The sequence below is a fragment of the Oncorhynchus masou genome, chromosome 25 (assembly GCF_036934945.1).
Source record: "Oncorhynchus masou masou isolate Uvic2021 chromosome 25, UVic_Omas_1.1, whole genome shotgun sequence".
NCBI lineage: Eukaryota > Metazoa > Chordata > Actinopteri > Salmoniformes > Salmonidae > Oncorhynchus > Oncorhynchus masou.
This window is the reverse complement of record NC_088236.1, coordinates 40,655,674-40,673,398: the sequence shown is the minus strand read 5'-3', so window position 1 is coordinate 40,673,398 and position 17,725 is coordinate 40,655,674. Positions and strand designations below refer to the sequence as shown.

Below are 17,725 nucleotides of genomic sequence, written 5' to 3'. Positions count from 1 at the left end.
ACAAGGAAGAGGGAAACAGTCGAGGACATGGTGGAGAAATTTGAGGCCTTTACTAGGAAGCTTGAGTTGTTTGATTTGGACCAGGCGGCAGCATTGTCACAAGAGGTGATGGAAGATTTCATCAAGCAGCTGAGGGACAACTTTTTCTGTAGTTTCGACCCGATGATTCGTCTGACAAACAAAGAACTTCGCATCCTGCAGGCCCGGATCAAAGCTAGCGAAACATTCAAAGACATCTTCACAGACAAATCAACCGTGGACCTTGAGCAATTTGCTACAGAAAAAAGGGAAGAAGATTAAGAAAGCTGAGTCCGAAGCATGTGCTCAAACGCCATGTGAGGGTGGCAATTTCTCGCCAGGGACGAGGCCCATATCTGATTTTTGATGGTAAATTCACCTATTTACAAAGCAAAAGGTACATCCACCTCACGGACTGCTATGTGTTCCACAATAATTCACTGTTGCCTCCTTTTTCAGGTATCATGACTCGAGATTTCTTTGAGGAAGAAATCATCAAGAGATATGCTGGACCTTATGTCAGAGAGGTGTTTCTGGGACCACATCGTTTCTTTCAAGGCAGGATTTATAGCAATATTTTGCTATGTTTAGGCCTATTTACATTTATATATCTAGTATTGTACCTAATGTATTTTTTTATTCTCCAAATGCAGACAATGACCCAAAACACACTGCCGCCCGGGTTTGGAAATGAGGGTACAAAATGAGGGTTTGGAAATGAGGGTATAAACTGGGTCAAATACATTGATCATCTCAGCAAGGTTTAGCCCGTGGTTGTGGAGCTGGGTGGAAGTGCAACGAAAATGTAGTTTAAATAAACATTTGCAATTTGAATGGCTTTTTTTTGTTATTTTATTAACGAAAGCATAAAGATGTTCATGAAGAAATACTGTACTGCTGTTTTGAGTGATAAAAAGGCAACAAAGAGTATTGTCCTACTAATAGGGCTATACCTGCTACAGTACACTTGTGAAAAACAAGTGTTTGAAAACCTGTTCTCAAAATGTCTCCAGCTGTCCATCACTACTGTAAATTAACTCAGCATCTTGTTTACATTCATCTTGTTTACATTCTTTATTGTAACCACAATGTCACAAATAATTTGTATCTATCTTTACAATTACTTTTAGAGTTTGGGGTCCACCCCCCTTCCGTGAGCTAGATCCGTCTTCTGTGTGCTGCGGTCCATCCCGTGCCCCCTGCTTTCAACTTCGTGCGCCCACCGCTATCTCAGTGGATAAAGCTTGAGAACGTCAAGGCAATCCCATTGTGCGCCACTCGGGAGCCATAACCAATATATATTGTCCTGCTAATAGCCCAGCCTAGAAACTTTGTTTGCAGAATTGACAGCCTGCTACGCTTATGAATAACAGGGTTACTAATAGATGTGAGAATATTTAAGGGGCTTTTATATAATTAATTAATAAAAAATTAATTAATAACAACTTTGTTTAAAAAATATATATATATTTTGGAGATTTCGTTTTCAAAGTCTTAAACCGCTGCGCCACTCGGGTGCTGTACAATGTGACTAGTTGGGATTAGGCTACAGTACTACAGTAAGAGCAAAATAATACTAACAATTCCACACCCTAATTGTAGTCCAAGTTTTTCTAAAAATAAAAACCTTAGCGTAACAGCAGTTTTAGTAAGTGCAGAATTATCAGTTCCTATTTGGTTTATGTCGCCCATTCATTGTCAGTTAGACACACAGTAGCGCCTTGGGACCCAAAAGCATAATCAGTGCTCTATCTCCCCCCCTTGCGCTGGTCTGGAGCAATGAAACAGTGACGCAAGGTACCGTACTAAACCACAAATTACCTTTAAATCCAGCGGCATAATCTCAAAACCTTTAGTGGAGCAACCACTAAGTACTGATGTCTACAACATTCATGTCCCTTATTACAAATATCTGAGCATCTGGATAGATGAAAGGCAGTCTTTTAAAAATAAAATTGATGAGTTAGTTAAGAAGCTGAGAATAAAAATGGGCTTCTATAGAAATAAAACCCTGCCTCTCGCTAAATATTAAAGAGCAGATTATTCAGTTAACAATTATGGCGACATCATCTATATGAACGCACTTCATTAAAGAAGTTAGATGCAGTTTATCATAGCGCACTGTGCTTTATTACGGGCGCCAATTCTGGCTCTCTTATCGTTTTGACGTGACGTACAGTAGGTTGATACATTGCCGTGTTATCATTTATAAAGCCCTTTTACAAAAAGTCCCACTGTACCTAACATCTTCACTAAACTTTAGACATAAGAGTTACCACACCCGGTGTCAGGGACGATTAACTCTGGAAACTCCTTTGGTCTCTACTGAGTTAGGTACATCAGGTACATCATCATTCTTGCTCCTTATCTGTGAAACAATCTTCAAAATGTTCTTAAATGTGATGTTCTGGTGCCTCTAGTGTAATTCAGAAAGCTGATTGAGGACCTTATTACTGATAAATAGGTTTGTTTTTATGACCGTGTTGTTCATTCTGCTTACATTTTGTATTTATATTGATGTGTGTTTTCTGTAATTCAGGGCTCATCTGCTTGGACTCAGTATGACTCCCTGACAAATTAAAAGGTTAAATAAAATTGTATTTGTACATACTTGAAGACGACATCCTGCACGTCAGTGAGGGTTGCTCCGATGCTTTTCAGCAGCAGATTGAGGGACTGGACAGGGATGATCTCGGTCTCCCTCTTCTCCTTGTTACCATCCTCTCCTCCAGAACTCAGAGAGAAACTGAGGTGCAGCTGCCAAACAAACATGCCTCATAGATAGATCATCCCTAGGGCAGTTTTCCTGACCTGATGATATGACCAGGAAAAAGTCCAAGCCCATACGTTTCTACTGGTCAGAAGCCCTTACTATGGTACATACCTGGTCAATAACACTTCGTTACAATCGCTAGCCCATTTAGTCATGGTCTGGCCATGGTGTCCTAACGCTGATTGGCTGACAGACGTGGTATATCAGACCGTATACCACGGGTATGACAAAACATTGGTAACCAGTTTTTAATAGCAATAAGGCACCTTGGGGGTTTGCGATATATGGCCAATATACCAGGCACTCCGCGATATGACGTGCATAAAAACAGCCCTTAGCCGTGGTATATTGGCCATCTACCACACCTCCTCGTGCCTTATTGCTTAAATAAAATACACAGTGAACGCACTGTGGTGACACCAAAGCTTACCTTGATAGGAGAGATGTGGAAGTACTCATAGAGACTGATAGGGGATGTGTCAGTGGCCGAGACGTCGTTGAGCTCCGTCTTCAGATACTCTATGTCCTTCTCAAACAACTCCACCTGAACACCACACACAGAGACAGAGGAGAGAGAGAGATACAATGGAGTCTTAACCCTGATAGGCTCTTTGCACATGCTAGTTCAATTTAGTTTTCTGGTTCGTTACGAACTGCTGCCTTATTTATAGACTTTTCCAAGGCCTTAGACACTGCTGACCATCAACTGTTGACCATCACATTCTCATTCAAAAGGTGACCTGAATTGGGCCTGGATCAGGCTTCTTGGAAGTGGTTTGAGAATCATCTGTCAGACAGGACACAACGTGTGATTTCTGATGGTGTTCAGTCTAGTTTCCTGGATACTGTGAAAGGTGTACCGCAGGGGTCAGTATTGGGACCTGTTCTCTTTACAATTTCAGTCTGTAATATCAGTCTGTAAATATTAAGCTGTATGCAGACAATACTGATATGTATGCCATCACCCCAACTGTAGAACAGGTGTTGTTCGACCTGCAATCTGGGTTCCCGCAAATAATTATCTGGGCATTTGGATTGACAAGGATTTATCAAAAAAATATGATGAAAAAATGCTAAAACTTAATGTGGGCTTCTTTTTTAGAAATAGATCTAGATAATCCCTAAACAGCAAAAAGCAGATTGTACAGTCGACTTTCCTGACAGTTGTTGACTGCGGTGACACCATTTACCAGAATGCAGCAGCCACCCTTAAACCTTCATATAGCATCTACCATAGTGCCATTACTTTCATCACAGGTAAGGCTGACCCCAATTAGTCGACCGATCGATTGTTTGGTTGTTAGGCTGATGGTCGACCAAGATTGTTTTAGTCGAGCAGCAGCAAATATATTTGCGCCCATCTCAGTGAACTAATCCATTGCGGAGGCCGAGACTAAAATCCAATTATTGCTTCATTCGAAAATGTGGTCAGAAGCTCTATATGGAGGGTTTGACGCAACTGCAGAGCCTCCAGAGGCCAAATTGAGCTCCGTACCACATCACCATGCACCTCCCAAATTCTGTAACAATGCGAAGGGCTCTGTGTAGCTCCGCATTGACAGGATTGGTTGACGGTAGGTGGGGGCGGTATGTCCAGTATCAACACAAACTCACTTGACAACAGTTCTGCACTGCACTTTACATTTTTACACTCATCAATCTACAAACAAGACCTCATAATGTCAAAGCAAAATCAGGTTTAGTAAATTATGCAAATGTATATATATTTTTTACTGAAATATCACATAAGTACTCAGACCCTTTACTCAGTACTTTGTTGAAGCACATTTGGCAGCGATTACAGCCTCGAGTCTTCTTGGGTAGGATGCTAGAAGCTTGGCACACCTGTATTTCTCAAATTCTTCTCTGCAGATCTCAAGTGCTGTCAGGTTGGATGGGGAGTGTCGCTGCACAGCTATTTTCAGGTCTCTTCAGAGATGTTTGATCGGGTTCAAGTCTGGGCTCTGGCTGGGTCACTCAAGGACATTCAGAGACTTGTCCCGAAGCCACTCCTGCGTTGTCTTGGCTGCGTGCTCAGGGTCGTTGTCCTGTTGGAAGCTGAACCTTCGTCCCAGTCTGAGGTCCGGAGCAGGTTTTCCATCAATAATCTCTCTGTGCTTTACTCCATCAATCCTGACTAGAATTCCAGTCCCTGCCTTTGAAAAACACCCCCACAGCATGATGCAGCCACCAGAGTGATTCACAGTAGGGATGGTGCAAGGTTTCCCCCAGACATGACGCTTGGCATTCAGCCTAAATAGTTCAATCTTGGTATCAGACCAGAGAATCTTTTGTCTCAACTGACTGGCTTTCTTGATGTCTATTCTCTTGGGTATGCATTCTGGTTTCTGCTCAAGTTATGGATGCATCACTGCAACCTTAAAAGGTCCTCAATGATGTCACCATTGCCCTTGATTCTAAGCAATATCGTGCTGCTATTTTTATTGACTTGGACAAAGATGTTGATACAGCAGACCATTCCATACCTGTGGGCCGGCTAAGGAGTATTGGTGTCTCTGTGGTGTCTTTGGCCTGGTTTGCTAACTACCTCAAAAAGTGCAGTGTATAAAGTCAGAAAATCTGCTGTCTCAGCCACTGCCTGTCCCCGAGGGAGTAACCCAAGACTCAATCCTCGGCCCCATGCTCTTCTCAATTTACATCAACAATAGCTCAGGCAGTAGGAAGCTCTCTCATCCATTTATATGCAGTTAGTCTTATACTCCGCTGGCCCCTCCCCGGATTTTGTGTTAAATGCTCTACATCAAAGCTTTCTTTACCAAGATTGCTTAGAATCAAGGGCAATGCTGACATCATTGAGGACCTTTTAAGGTTGCAGTGACACATCCATAACTTGAGCAGAAACCAGAATGCATACCCAAGAGAATATATCAAGAAAGCCAGTCAGTTGAGACAAAAGATTCTCTGGTCTGATGAAACCAAGATTGAACTATTTAGGCTGAATGCCAAGCGTCATATCTGGGGGAAACCTTGCACCATCCCTACTGTGAATCACTCTGGTGGCTGCATCATGCTGTGGGGGTGTTTTTTTACCCTTAACCTTGTTTTGAACACCTCCAAAACAAAGGTCATGTGGTTTGGTAAGAAGAATGCCTCTCCCCCCACAGGTGTGATTACTACCTCTGAGGGTTAAGAGCTTGAGGTAGTCACCTCATACAAGTACTTGGGAGTATGGCTAGATGGTACACTGCTTTTCTCTCAGCACATATCAAATCTGTAGGCTTAGGTTAAATCAAAACTTGGTTTCCTCTATCGTAATCGCTCATCTTTCACCCCAGCTGCCAAAATAACCCTGATTCAGATGACCATCCTACCCATGCTAGATCACGGAGACATAATTTATAGATCAGCAGGTAAGGGTGCTCTCGAGCGGCTTGATGTTCTTTACCATTTGGCCATCAGATTTGCCACCAACGCTCCTTATAGGACACATCACTGCACTCTATACTCCTCTGTAAACTGGTAATCTCTGTATATCTGTCACAAGACCCAAATGTGCCCATTTGGGGATCTGATAGTATTTCTGATTGGCTTAACGGACCACCACTAATGACCTGTGGAGCTTCTCAAAGTTGTGTTTTCACCTCAAAACAGCAGAAAAACAAAGTCTCTTTTTACATGCATTGAGAATTACAATAGTTCCTCAATGCATTTGAAATATATTTCCAGCGCTCTCCCTTTCGATAACCACTCAGCATGAAAGGGAAAAATGTCTTGCTCTGACCCCGCATTAACGTCATAAAATAGGCATCTTAACAGTGTTTGACTTGGACTGAAATAGGTTCCGGTACTCATTTTGGGTGTGGTACTGTTGATATTTAGGTGCAGGAGCTCAACAATACTTTTGAGCTAATATTCTATAAGAGGAACAGGAGCTCAAGCAGTAGAACATTTGATGTGCCGGTACTCAGCTCAGGTGAGCTCCAGCCCAAGTCAGGCACTGCTTCTTACAACTTGCACAAATAGCCTACAGCTGTGTCTGTCCCGAGCTCACAGGCACAGGAAACTCTGAGGGCCCAAAATATTTTATACAATGTTGTAAGTTCCCTAGCACAAGCTTTAGGCTAGACCCAAGTTAATACAATGTTTCAAATTTGTTGCAGACAGGCCATGTGATTTATTGGATATTTCTTTTTAAAACGAAGATATTTTCTACCTGCAGGCTGCAATGTTTTTATTGGTTGGCTTTATGTAGGCTATTTTTACATAGTTGGCAATAGAAGTTACTTTTTAGGTTCATATGATTTTCATTTAGACTTGGATAGAATTTGATTAACCACATGACAATGAGATATGAAGATCGGTAGAAGTGGTCAGATAAATTGGCACTCCAGATGAGAAAAGGTTGCCGACAACTCATGTGGCCTATTATCGGGAGTAATGACAGAATCTACGAAAGCCAGCTGGAACGGGAGGAGAATATCTAGTTGGGTCAGGTTAAGTTTTTCCTTCTTCTGGTTATCTAGATCTGGCACCCTCTTCCAGCAAAAAAAAGTAAGCTTAAAGCATCAGACAAGCTCAATGCATATAGTTGATTTTATTAAAACACATTGGGTGTCTTTAAATGGAAAAGTTTAAACATTTTGAGCAATCGATTGGTAGAAAGAACAGACGACTTTTGATCGACCAAGATTTTTTGGGGGTCGGGGACAGCCCTAATCACAGATTTGTTTTTTACAAAGCTCTACTAAACAAGCTTCTGACTTCCCTAACTTTGCTGTTGAAGTATAAAAACACGAGTTACCAAACCCGTTCACAGGGTTGGTTAACTCTTAAAGGTTCCTCGGGTCTCCAACAAATTAGGTAATTCCGCTTTTAGTTTTAATGCACCTCACTACTGGAACAATTTACAAAACTGCTTGAGCAATATAAATAATATAAAAAATGTTAATTGAGGACTTAGTAGCTGAGAAATGTAACCATTTTTCTTAAATTGTGTTGTGCTGTTTTATTTGACATTGTATTGGATTGTTGCATTACTGTGATCAGGGCACCCTTGAGAATGAGACCTCTCTCTCAATGGATTTTTCCTGCATAAATAAAGAATATTACAAATAAAAACCTGCTGCTCTGACGTCATCACGCTGGCGTTCTCCGGAGTGAACAGATCCAAGATGGCATAAAGGAAGCCCAGGTCCAACTTCAGATCCATCTCCTGGATTAGCACCTTGAAATACCTAGTCAACATGCCAAGAAAGGGATGTTGGTATGTGTGGTTGAGAGAGAGAGCGATAGATATGGAAAGAACATGAACTATAGCGATGGACTCACTTGATGCGTGAGATATCAGAGTGCCCTGCCGCCCTGGTAACAATGCTGATGTCGGTCAGAGGTTTGGGCTCTGCAGGAGAGAGAGGAGCAGAAAAAAGCCATCACGATGTGTTTATCCAGAGTACTCCAGTCTAACAATGCCTATGGAGGCATCCCCAATCACTCCTTTTGCCTATTTAGCTAGTTACAGTGGGGTCCAAAATTAGACACCCTTAATACAGATGAGCAAAATTTACAAAAATAACTGAAATATTGAGCATGTATTGTATGCTCCAACATTTGAAAAATTATATTATTTTATACTAATACAATTGTTCAGAGAAAGAGGTTGTTTAACAAGTAATACAAGACAAGAAAAACAAAAAAGACAGGGGTCAAAATGATTGACAGCCTGTTTTCAAAACCTAATAGAACTCTTTTTGTAAAATGTTTTATGAGCTTGGAGAACACATTGGGAGGGATCTTATCTTCATCAAGGGTGTCAATTTTAAAGTGTAAATCCACAACACAGAGAGACTTGGACAGAGCTTGGGACTGACCTGAGTCCATGGTGACAGACTTCGGTAGTTTTATAGGGTAGAAGACATATGGGAAGATTGCTCCAGGTAGCTGATTCTGGATCTGTGGAAAAACAAAAGCACTAAAAAAAAAATCCCTCCAACCATGTCTCCAATGGGTCAACGTGAAATAATTTTAATTGAACGGTTGGTAAGATGAACAAACAGTCAATGTAAAAACTCTATCGTATGGTTGGTGGTCGGGTGGGGACCCACTGTAGAGTTGGATAGAATGCACACTCTCTGGGGACCCACCTGTATGCGGTTGATCTGGACACGGTAGGCACTCTGGCGGGCCGATACGCTGTACTCCACCTTCACCCCTGGCAGGAAGCTCCTCCTGATTGGAGCGTCATATGGCTGCATCATCCTCATGTCTTGCCCATTATGGGTCAAAGACACCTGATAACACAGTTAGACTTAGGACACACATACACAACAGTTCTACTGGAGCTGTGCAAAACTAGGAACGTCTAGCTCTAGAATTTCTAAAGCTTTCAAAGGGTTGGTTATCAAGGGGGTGGTATGGTATACATGGTACCAGACAGAGGCATAGCCAGTTGCTGCCTGACCTGGAAGTTGTTCTCCAGGTCTAAGATGGCGTTGTCCACTGGTCCACTCTCTGTGTACTCTTTGAAGTGGGTCTCCAGCAGCTCGGCATCTTTTCCACTCAGGGGTTTCCAGCGAGACTTCTTCTTTGGCTTGGACTCCCACACCACGTCTGAACTACACACACACACACACACGAGGAAAGCACACTGAACATGCTGCAGTGAATTTGAAAAAGAATGTTCCCACTCAAAGTAGTCAACTGTAGCACAACCATACCATTGAGTGTATATACGGTGTTTGTATGTATGTGTGTGTGTGTGGTTACACATGTTGTGTGTGTGCACACACCTGGTAATACCGATGAAGGACACCTCCTGGCGGCTGCTGTTGTTGACCAGGGAGACGCCCACGTCTTGCAGGGAGAGGATGATCTCCTGTTCGGCCAGCTCGGCCTTCTCACTCTCACACAGCAGCTTGTATATGCGTCTGTCCTCGGTGAACAGCGCCACCCGCTGGAGGCCCTCGTAGAACGAGATGAGGTACAGCTTACCCTCCTCGTTCACGTCCAACCGCAGGTCCTACACACGGATCAAGTGCCCATCAGATGGGAAGTAATGCGCGTTTCACTTTTAAGTTGCTCTTTTGCTTTGTAGCCACAGCCATAACTCAGACAACACCAAAATGATATACCATATCAGCTTTTAATTGAGATTTCAGGAAACTAATGAGTCCAGGCAACAACAGTTGCCATCATTTGACAGTTGATTTGATTTCAACAATATATACACATCTCTGGTTATACTACGGTTTGCATTTTGTCTCACCACTGTGGCTGACATGCCAAAGCACCCAATCTTCTAACATTTTAACTGGGTATCACCATATGTTGCTTCCCTTGTAAAACTGCTCAGGTCATCAAGCCAGTATAAAAGGGGGAAGAAAATTCAGTAACACTTAACTTTCTGTCAGACGTCGCTAATCCTATTGAGGATCCCTACACTAATCCTATTGAGGATTGGAGCCTTAATAAAAAAAGTCTGATTAAAGCTTTGTGTGTGTATAATGATGGGCTAAGCCATATTAAGCAGCTGTTAAAAAAACACACTAGGCAGAAGATCCTAATCTGTGGTTAAGTCTGACACCTGTGTGTCATATCGGTCTAAAGTACTTGATACAAGTGTGTGTCAAACTAATAAGAAACACGGGTATAAAAATCTGACTTAAATGTAGTATCAATCTAAATGTTGGAGAATGTAACATTCCACCACCGTTAAGAGGGGAGTAAATAGAACGCTGTGGTACGGTACCTCTTCGCTCCTCAGCTCGCCGCTGTAGCTGCCACACTGCCAGGCCAGAGAGCGAGATCCAGTGGGCTCAGCCCAGGTGTAGTACATTGCCTTCCCGGGGCTTAGCTTGTCCTTCTCCTTCTGACTACTACTCTCACACACACACACACACACGCACACACACATAGAGTTAGAAAGCACACACACACACAAGACCACGAGAACCCTACCAAGAGGAAGACAGATGGTCAGAAAAAAAGCTGCGGTCATGAGAACGTAGCCACGTTACACAGCCCAGGCACCATGGAAAGAAACCCAAGAGCCTATTTGCAAATCAACACAATGGAGAGAAGAAATCCCATTAGCGGAGATGTCGAGGCTACTATCCGATTTGATCATGTCGTCGTTCTTCTTCCAACAAATGAAAACAACACCCCCCTTCCGATCAAAGAGAAAGAATGATTCAAATCAACATTATTGCAGAAGACACAGGGAAAGAGGAGGATGAAGAATGATTGGCAGGACTGTTGGGGGGGGGGGTGAAGAAAATGAGGGCATGAGGGAAAATGGAGGGCATATGGAAGCTGAGGTCAGATCCCATTGGCAGAGACCCATCCAAAACAGCAGCAGCCAAAACTAAGTCCCACTATAAAAGCAAAGACCTGGAATTAAGGGGGAGGTCAAAGAGCAAACGGTCATGACACTGAAGCCGGAGCTCCTCCTTGATCACTCCACTTCCTGTACTTTGGTCACTATCAAATCAGACAACTTGGTCTGTTGAACCATACAGTGATATTAATGTAACGCAATATTTGTCAGCTTTTATAAAATGCACATTATCCATTTCCTTGTGGAGTGGCATGTAAGGAGTAGATCCGGCTCAAACACCAAAATGGAGAAAAAAAAGCTCTTCCCCTACACCTTCTGTTACCTGGGGGTCCAGCTCTGTCCACACCCTGACCACAGCTCAACTATGAAACGGGAACACAGAGACCACATCCCGCACTGAATGTGTGCATGTTCAAATAGAGATCTACGGACCATGCCTTTTGCATTAGTCATTGTATGCTAGGGAAGACATTTGAAGTTCCCCAATATGTCCACCCTTTCTGTGTCAGGGTCAGAGTGGGTGAGAGCAAGAACCCTCGTGGGGCTGGGTCCTGCTACCTGGGCTGGGTCTCCTCTACTGAGAAGGAGAGGCCGAGCAGCTCGTCTGCCACCCATTCTGATGAATCTCTCCGAAATCTGCCCGGCCAAGAGGTGTGGGGAGGGGGGGAAAAAAATCAGACTTAAACAAAAACAAAACAAATCCATCAACACAAAGTCAGACAAAGTCAGTAACAAAAAAAAACATGGATTGAAAAACAAATGGAACAAAATCAGTGTCCGTCACAACAAGTCACAAACCAAAGGAAATGGATCCATGCAAACGGACAAACCTACATCAACACAAAAGCCAAGAACACAAATACCTTGTATCAAAACAAATACATGCAGCACATCCTGGGAAGTTTGCTAAATATATATAACATGGCAGGTCTCATTCAGAAACAACATTTGGAATAGTACAGTGACTAACACTAATTTTGTATTGTTTACTTCTATCCCCATAAATAATTGCAACCATCTCATGGACATTTCTAAAAGGAAAGATTTGAGACATCCCACATTTAAGATGCGACAAATACAGGTTTTATTTTAGGGCATTGCGCCCGTTTTGAGAACAGTAAAACGTGACCTATATAATGAAACACATTTCTGCTTACTGCCCCATTACCGTTCTCCCTCCCCATCCCTCCTTTACCTCTGGTAGAACTCCACCGTCTGCTCCTGGGTGTGGTTGATGATGAGGAAGGGGGCGGCCCCGTCGTGGTAGTCAGAGAAACGGATGATAATCGAGTGGTCCGATAGGTTCACATCCATAATGACCCCGCCCAGCTGGAATAGTAAAGCCAAATTAAAAACAGAAGTATTAGCACTTTATTGAACCCAGCGTGGGAAGTGGATTTAAATCATCACAAAGCATCAACTTATACAGTAGTTACAAACACGCCAGCAGTGTGAGTGTGTGTGTGTGTGTGTGTGTGTGTGTGTGTGTGTGTGTGTGTGTGTGTGTGTGTGTGTGTGTGTGTGTGTAAACTACTCACAGTGTTGTCCAGATGCAGCAGCAGGCAGTTTTCCGGTTTGGTGAAGTCCATGGTTTGAGGAGTTGACCGACTGCCTTCTACTTTGACTTTGAGCTTCTTGGAGTCCCTCTCAGGCCAAAACGGGATGGCTGCCTGAGAAGCACAGAAAAAAACTGAGAGAAAAGTGAGAGGAGAGGGAGGGAGAGAGGGAGAGAGGGAGAGAGGGAGAGAGGGAGAGAGGGGGAGAGAGGGAGAGAGGGAGAGAGGGGGAGAGAGGGAGAGAGGGAGAGAGGGAGAGAGGGAGAGAGGGGAGAGAGGGAGGGAGGGAGGGAGGGAGGGAGGGAGGGAGGGAGGGAGGGAGGGAGGGAGGGAGGGAGAGACGGACAAAGAGGTGTCCATTTCACTACATGGATGTGCTACTGTATGTAGGGTAGGGGTCCATTATTCCCATTTCAAAATTCAGGAAATTAACCGATATTCAAACTATAATTTTAACACATTTGAACTATCAGCACTTTCTGAACGGACTGAATTGCACTGGCGTTTGTAAGTAGCTCTAGTTGTGGTACCTGTTGTGGTCTGGCCTCAGTCCAGTCGTCCTGGCCCTCCTCTCCCACCCAGATCACATGTTTGGTCCTGTTCACTAACAGGTAGTATGGCACAAAGCTTACGATACGGGTCAGGCTGAAACTGCTGGCGTCGATCTTCACTCCGATCTTCAATCAAACCATAGAAAGCCACAATCAACATGAATCAATCCACCCATCTATCTAGCTATCAACGGTTCAGCAAATTACACTCAATGACCAATCTGAAAGGTGAAGCATCAACTGACACTGTTCTTCTGCTGGAGTGTCGTTTCAAATCAAATCTTAGTATGCTTGATCCACCACTCACTCACCACGTAATCTTTCAGCCTCCCTTTGCACTTCACTTCACCATAACTACCCACGGTATCCAGGGAGAAATCATCCGACAGGTCGCTGTCCGAGATCATCAGCCGCACCTGACCCGGAGAGAGAATAGGGTCAGCAGGGGTTAGGAGTTTTCACTTCAAAGCCCACTCCTTGTTTAACCCCCCCCCCCCAAAAAAAAAAATAGCAGCCAAAGCAGAGCTTGGACCAAAGCTGATCCCCACCCCACTACCTTGTTGTTCTGCAGAAAGTTGTGTGGCTTGAAGGAGAAGAGCAGAGGCATATCGTAGTCCATGGCGTGTTTGCGGTGGATGTCGTCGGCCTTGTATTGCAGCAGGCGGCCCGTCTTGTTCACCATCCAGTAGGGAGAATGGATGGCCACCTCAGTCTGGCCCGCGTCATACTTCACATGCACCGCAATATCGAGCTCCGCTCTCTTCCCTTCTCCCCCCTCTCCTAACCTGACCACCTCCTCTTCATCGCGCAGAGAGCTGAACACAATGAAGGTGATCTCATCCAGGTCGCCACAGAGACCGTAGTGGGCCTGCCAATCCTGACCCAGGTAGTCGAGGAGGCAGAGTTCCAGGCTGGACTGGTCCATGATGGCGGTGTGCAGCTGGGCCGAGTGGCCGTCCATCAGGGTGATGGGGGTGGGCTCTTCACTGTCCTGTCAGCCAATCAACACACAATACCAATCAATAATAGGCATGTCATGTGAATGGGAAGCTCTGAGGAAATATGATAGATGAGCTGTAGGTCAATTTCTCTGCTGGTGCGTAGGGATGGGGTAATGTGTGTGTACCTGTAGGCGATAGGTGATGGGGTAAGGCAGAAGGTTGCGGAGCAGGACGGAGGGCCACAGGTGCAGGATGTAGGGCTCGTCAAAGTGCTCCCCGGCCATTCCTGTGTGTTGTGATGTCACCGTGTCTTTCAGAGGGACGATGTTGACCATGAGGACGCCAGCGCTGTCACCGTGGCGATGACAGGTCTGCTGCACACGTGCACCGGGCTGCTGGCTCACCAACTCATAGCTGAAACCCTCAGAGCAGTCGTACTGATCGTCTCCCTCGGTTACCGGCTGCAGTCTTAGCTTTGACCTACGGGGGGGGGGGGGAGTTCAGCACAGTCAGTGTGTGTGTGTGTGTGTGTGTGTGTGTGTGTGTGTGTGTGTGTGTGTGTGTGTGTGTGTGTGTATGTGTGCGCATGTCACCTGTAGGAGTCCAGAGGCACACAGAACTCCTCTGTAGGCAGTGATATCCCTAGACTGGTAGAGCCCTCCATCACTCTGAATGGGATGGAGAAGTGGTTTATGATCTGTAGGGGAGACATGAGAAAGAGACATTCTTCAGGCAGAAAATACATTCTCTGGTCAGATAGTTGAACACATTCTGAGCTCAAGTTAAGTACAGACAAGAGAAAGTAAAGGGAGAGAGAGAGAACGGAGAGGGCTAGGGAAGCAAGCAGGGTGGATTGAGATGAATGGTGGGAGAAAATGAGCATTTGGGTGAAATCTGCATTAGTCAGTCTGAGAACAGTGAGCATTCATTGGTGTGAGTTGGAGTTTGAGGTGGGGGGGGGGACTAACTTGCCTGGAAGGGAGAGCGGATCTTGATGTACTTGCTTCCCTCCACGGAATAGATCTGACAGACCAGGAACCGGGTGACCCCAGAGTCTTTGTGCATGACACTGTACATGCCACGCCCCACTTTGATCAACGGGATCATGCCTGTTGAAGTGTGGCCCACCGGAGCTGAGGACATGAACATAAAAAAAAAACAGCGTGATCAATGACTAGTGACCCGAGCCACGAGTACTGACTTTTGTTAACCAGGGATACAAACTGGTGTGTAGCCCCAAAAAAAGCTGACACTTTTTTTTCTGCACTGAAACATGCCAAAAAAAATCCCTGCTAGGTGGAAATGCAGGTTAACGAATTAACAACAAAGAATATGATCTACATGATCCTTCTCTGTGTGTAAAATAAAAAGTTGTTCAAAATGTCAGTTGTCAAACAATGCATTCAACTGAAATGTGTCTTCCACATTTGACCCAACCCATCTGAATCAGAGAGGTGTGGGGGGCTGCCTTAAATCGACATCCTCATCTTCGGCGCCTGGGGCAACAGTGGGTTAACTGCCTTGCTCAGTGGCAGAACGACAGATTGTTACCTTGTCAGCTTGGGGATTTGATCCAGCAACATTTTGGTTACTGGCCCAACGCTCTAACCACGAGGCTCAATGCCACCCCTAAAGAAAACAATACAATGTTATTTGTTGCCTAGTTTTTACTGCAAATGACACTCAAGCCTTGAGAAAAAAAATAATATTGCAGTTAGCCATGACAGCCTTTACAAAGGAACGCTTGTGACCACACACATCTAAATACTGCACTTAGAAAAAAACATCTTAAAGTAGAAATAGAATGAAACAAACAGGCATTCTATTTTTGCTCTATTATAGTGGCCACTATAGTAGACATCGTTCAAGTGCACAATTCTACATGCGTGTAAAAATAACGTTCACTGAGTAAAAAATTTAATAATCCCCCCCTCACTCACAAAGTGGTACTGTCCAGTTCAACACAACAAAAGCATTATCTTTGGGCTACACTGCACATTATACACTTCCTGCCTGTGGACATCTGTTCTACAATGTGCCAGCAGAGCATGATACCCTTTGTTGGCATAATTGATCTCTTTCAGGCAGAGTACACCTGGCATACCCCTTTATATCCACTGTATTGAAAAGGTGAGAAAAAGGTTAAGTGTGTTGTGTTCCTTTCACCATACTGTCGTCCAGCATAAGCCAGGCCCAGCTCCAGCTACACTTGATCCCTGAATCCACTTGTTTAACAAGCAACGCCTCATTTTTCACCTAATTCTCTCATTCTGAAAATTAACCACATACTGTAGAGGGAAAACATTACTGTTCAGTTTGTTAGCAAGTTAACGTTTCACACAGACTACCAGGGTCCAGTAAGCAACTAACGCGTTATAACTTGAGTCACGGCAAGGAGTCGTGTACCGTAAACAGGTAATACAATAGTGAATTGGTTAGGTTACTAACGTTGGCTCATCTGATGTTGTGTGGTCTGACTTTTTTTTATTAGCCAGATCATTTTCACACCATGAACTCAATTATCTGGTCAGTTAAGTTGGCTAATGTTGCTCAACATTTCTCTGGCTAGCTGTCTTTCCAGAGTGCGTGCTGATGCGGCAACTTCTCTCTTCAGTCACGTGCTGCATTCGGTTGTTATGTGAATGATTGGCTGAGCCTTGGATAGAGCCAGTATTGCTCCAAACGCGCATCCCTCGTTCGCTTACAGCCAGTAGTCATCCAAATCTCCCCCCCCCCCACAGCCCAAACCTTTCTCATCTGATCTACACGAGTCGCGTAGGTCACCTATTTTGGATTCAAAACGGCGAATTTCGCCGAAAAGGTGACTAGTTTGCATCCCAAGGTTAACCCCCCCCCAAACTAATACCTGGGCATTAGGTCAGAACCCTAATAGGGTTTTGGACCTAGGGTTTGACATCTGACGTTGTATGTATGAAGCGTCTCCGAGCAGGAGGGCTGACCAAGGATCAGGTTCCTGCTGTCCATTAGGATATTAAAAGCAGAAACTAGACCGGCAGTACAATGAATACAGACACTGGTCTGCACTTCTGTAGTGGTTGTAACTGTGTTGCTTACTGGGCTGTATGTAGTAGTCCTTGGCCACCAACGAAGTCATGGCAGAGAACTGGTCTGAGTGGGTGGTGGTGCGACGGTAGTCCATGTTGAGGCTCTCTCCGTCCTGCAGCTCTACCCGGCCCGCCGTGGCCTCGCGACCCAGTGGGCTGAACAGCTCACTGTGCACCACCGACACAGTCAGACCTAGACGGTTCTTCACGACGAACGGAGCCTCGTCCTTCTGGAAACTATCCGATGCCTGCTTGGCCGCCTCCGCAAAGGCCTGCCACACACACAAACACACCCAGGTATGCACATGCAAACAAGTCCCCCCACCCCCCAAAAAAGGCATTTTATAGAGTGCAATTCAAAACAACAAGGCAAGCTCAAAAACAACCCACTTATATAAAAAAGTAGCCACCTTTTCAGAGAGACAATATGGACGAACATGTACAGTGCATTCGGAAAGTATTCAGACCTTCGTCTCTACATTTTGTTACGTTACAGCTTCATTCAAAAATGTATTAAATACATTTTTT

The 17,725-nt window shown here is 44.5% G+C and overlaps 1 protein-coding gene across 7 annotated transcripts in view; it reads right to left on the bottom strand.

Annotated features, from left to right (window-relative positions):
* Positions 1-17,725, bottom strand: part of LOC135514329 (intermembrane lipid transfer protein VPS13A-like) — a 53,783-nt gene that overhangs the window by 11,489 nt on the left and 24,569 nt on the right. For 5 of the 7 annotated variants that reach the window (XM_064937736.1, XM_064937732.1, XM_064937733.1 and 2 more), the window contains 19 exons: positions 17,208-17,469; positions 15,105-15,265; positions 14,726-14,829; positions 14,318-14,612; positions 13,748-14,182; positions 13,503-13,607; positions 13,171-13,317; positions 12,623-12,754; positions 12,280-12,413; positions 11,643-11,720; positions 10,497-10,623; positions 9,538-9,767; positions 9,210-9,363; positions 8,893-9,039; positions 8,620-8,701; positions 8,081-8,150; positions 7,872-7,986; positions 3,222-3,335; positions 2,630-2,775 (listed from right to left, as the gene is read on the bottom strand). In XM_064937736.1, coding sequence (XP_064793808.1) covers positions 2,630-2,775; positions 3,222-3,335; positions 7,872-7,986; positions 8,081-8,150; positions 8,620-8,701; positions 8,893-9,039; positions 9,210-9,363; positions 9,538-9,767; positions 10,497-10,623; positions 11,643-11,720; positions 12,280-12,413; positions 12,623-12,754; positions 13,171-13,317; positions 13,503-13,607; positions 13,748-14,182; positions 14,318-14,612; positions 14,726-14,829; positions 15,105-15,265; positions 17,208-17,469 — 3,038 coding nt within the window. The remainder of the gene's footprint in view (positions 1-2,629; positions 2,776-3,221; positions 3,336-7,871; positions 7,987-8,080; positions 8,151-8,619; positions 8,702-8,892; positions 9,040-9,209; positions 9,364-9,537; positions 9,768-10,496; positions 10,624-11,642; positions 11,721-12,279; positions 12,414-12,622; positions 12,755-13,170; positions 13,318-13,502; positions 13,608-13,747; positions 14,183-14,317; positions 14,613-14,725; positions 14,830-15,104; positions 15,266-17,207; positions 17,470-17,725) is intronic. The other 2 variants (XM_064937735.1, XM_064937738.1) reach the window with 1 other exon arrangement.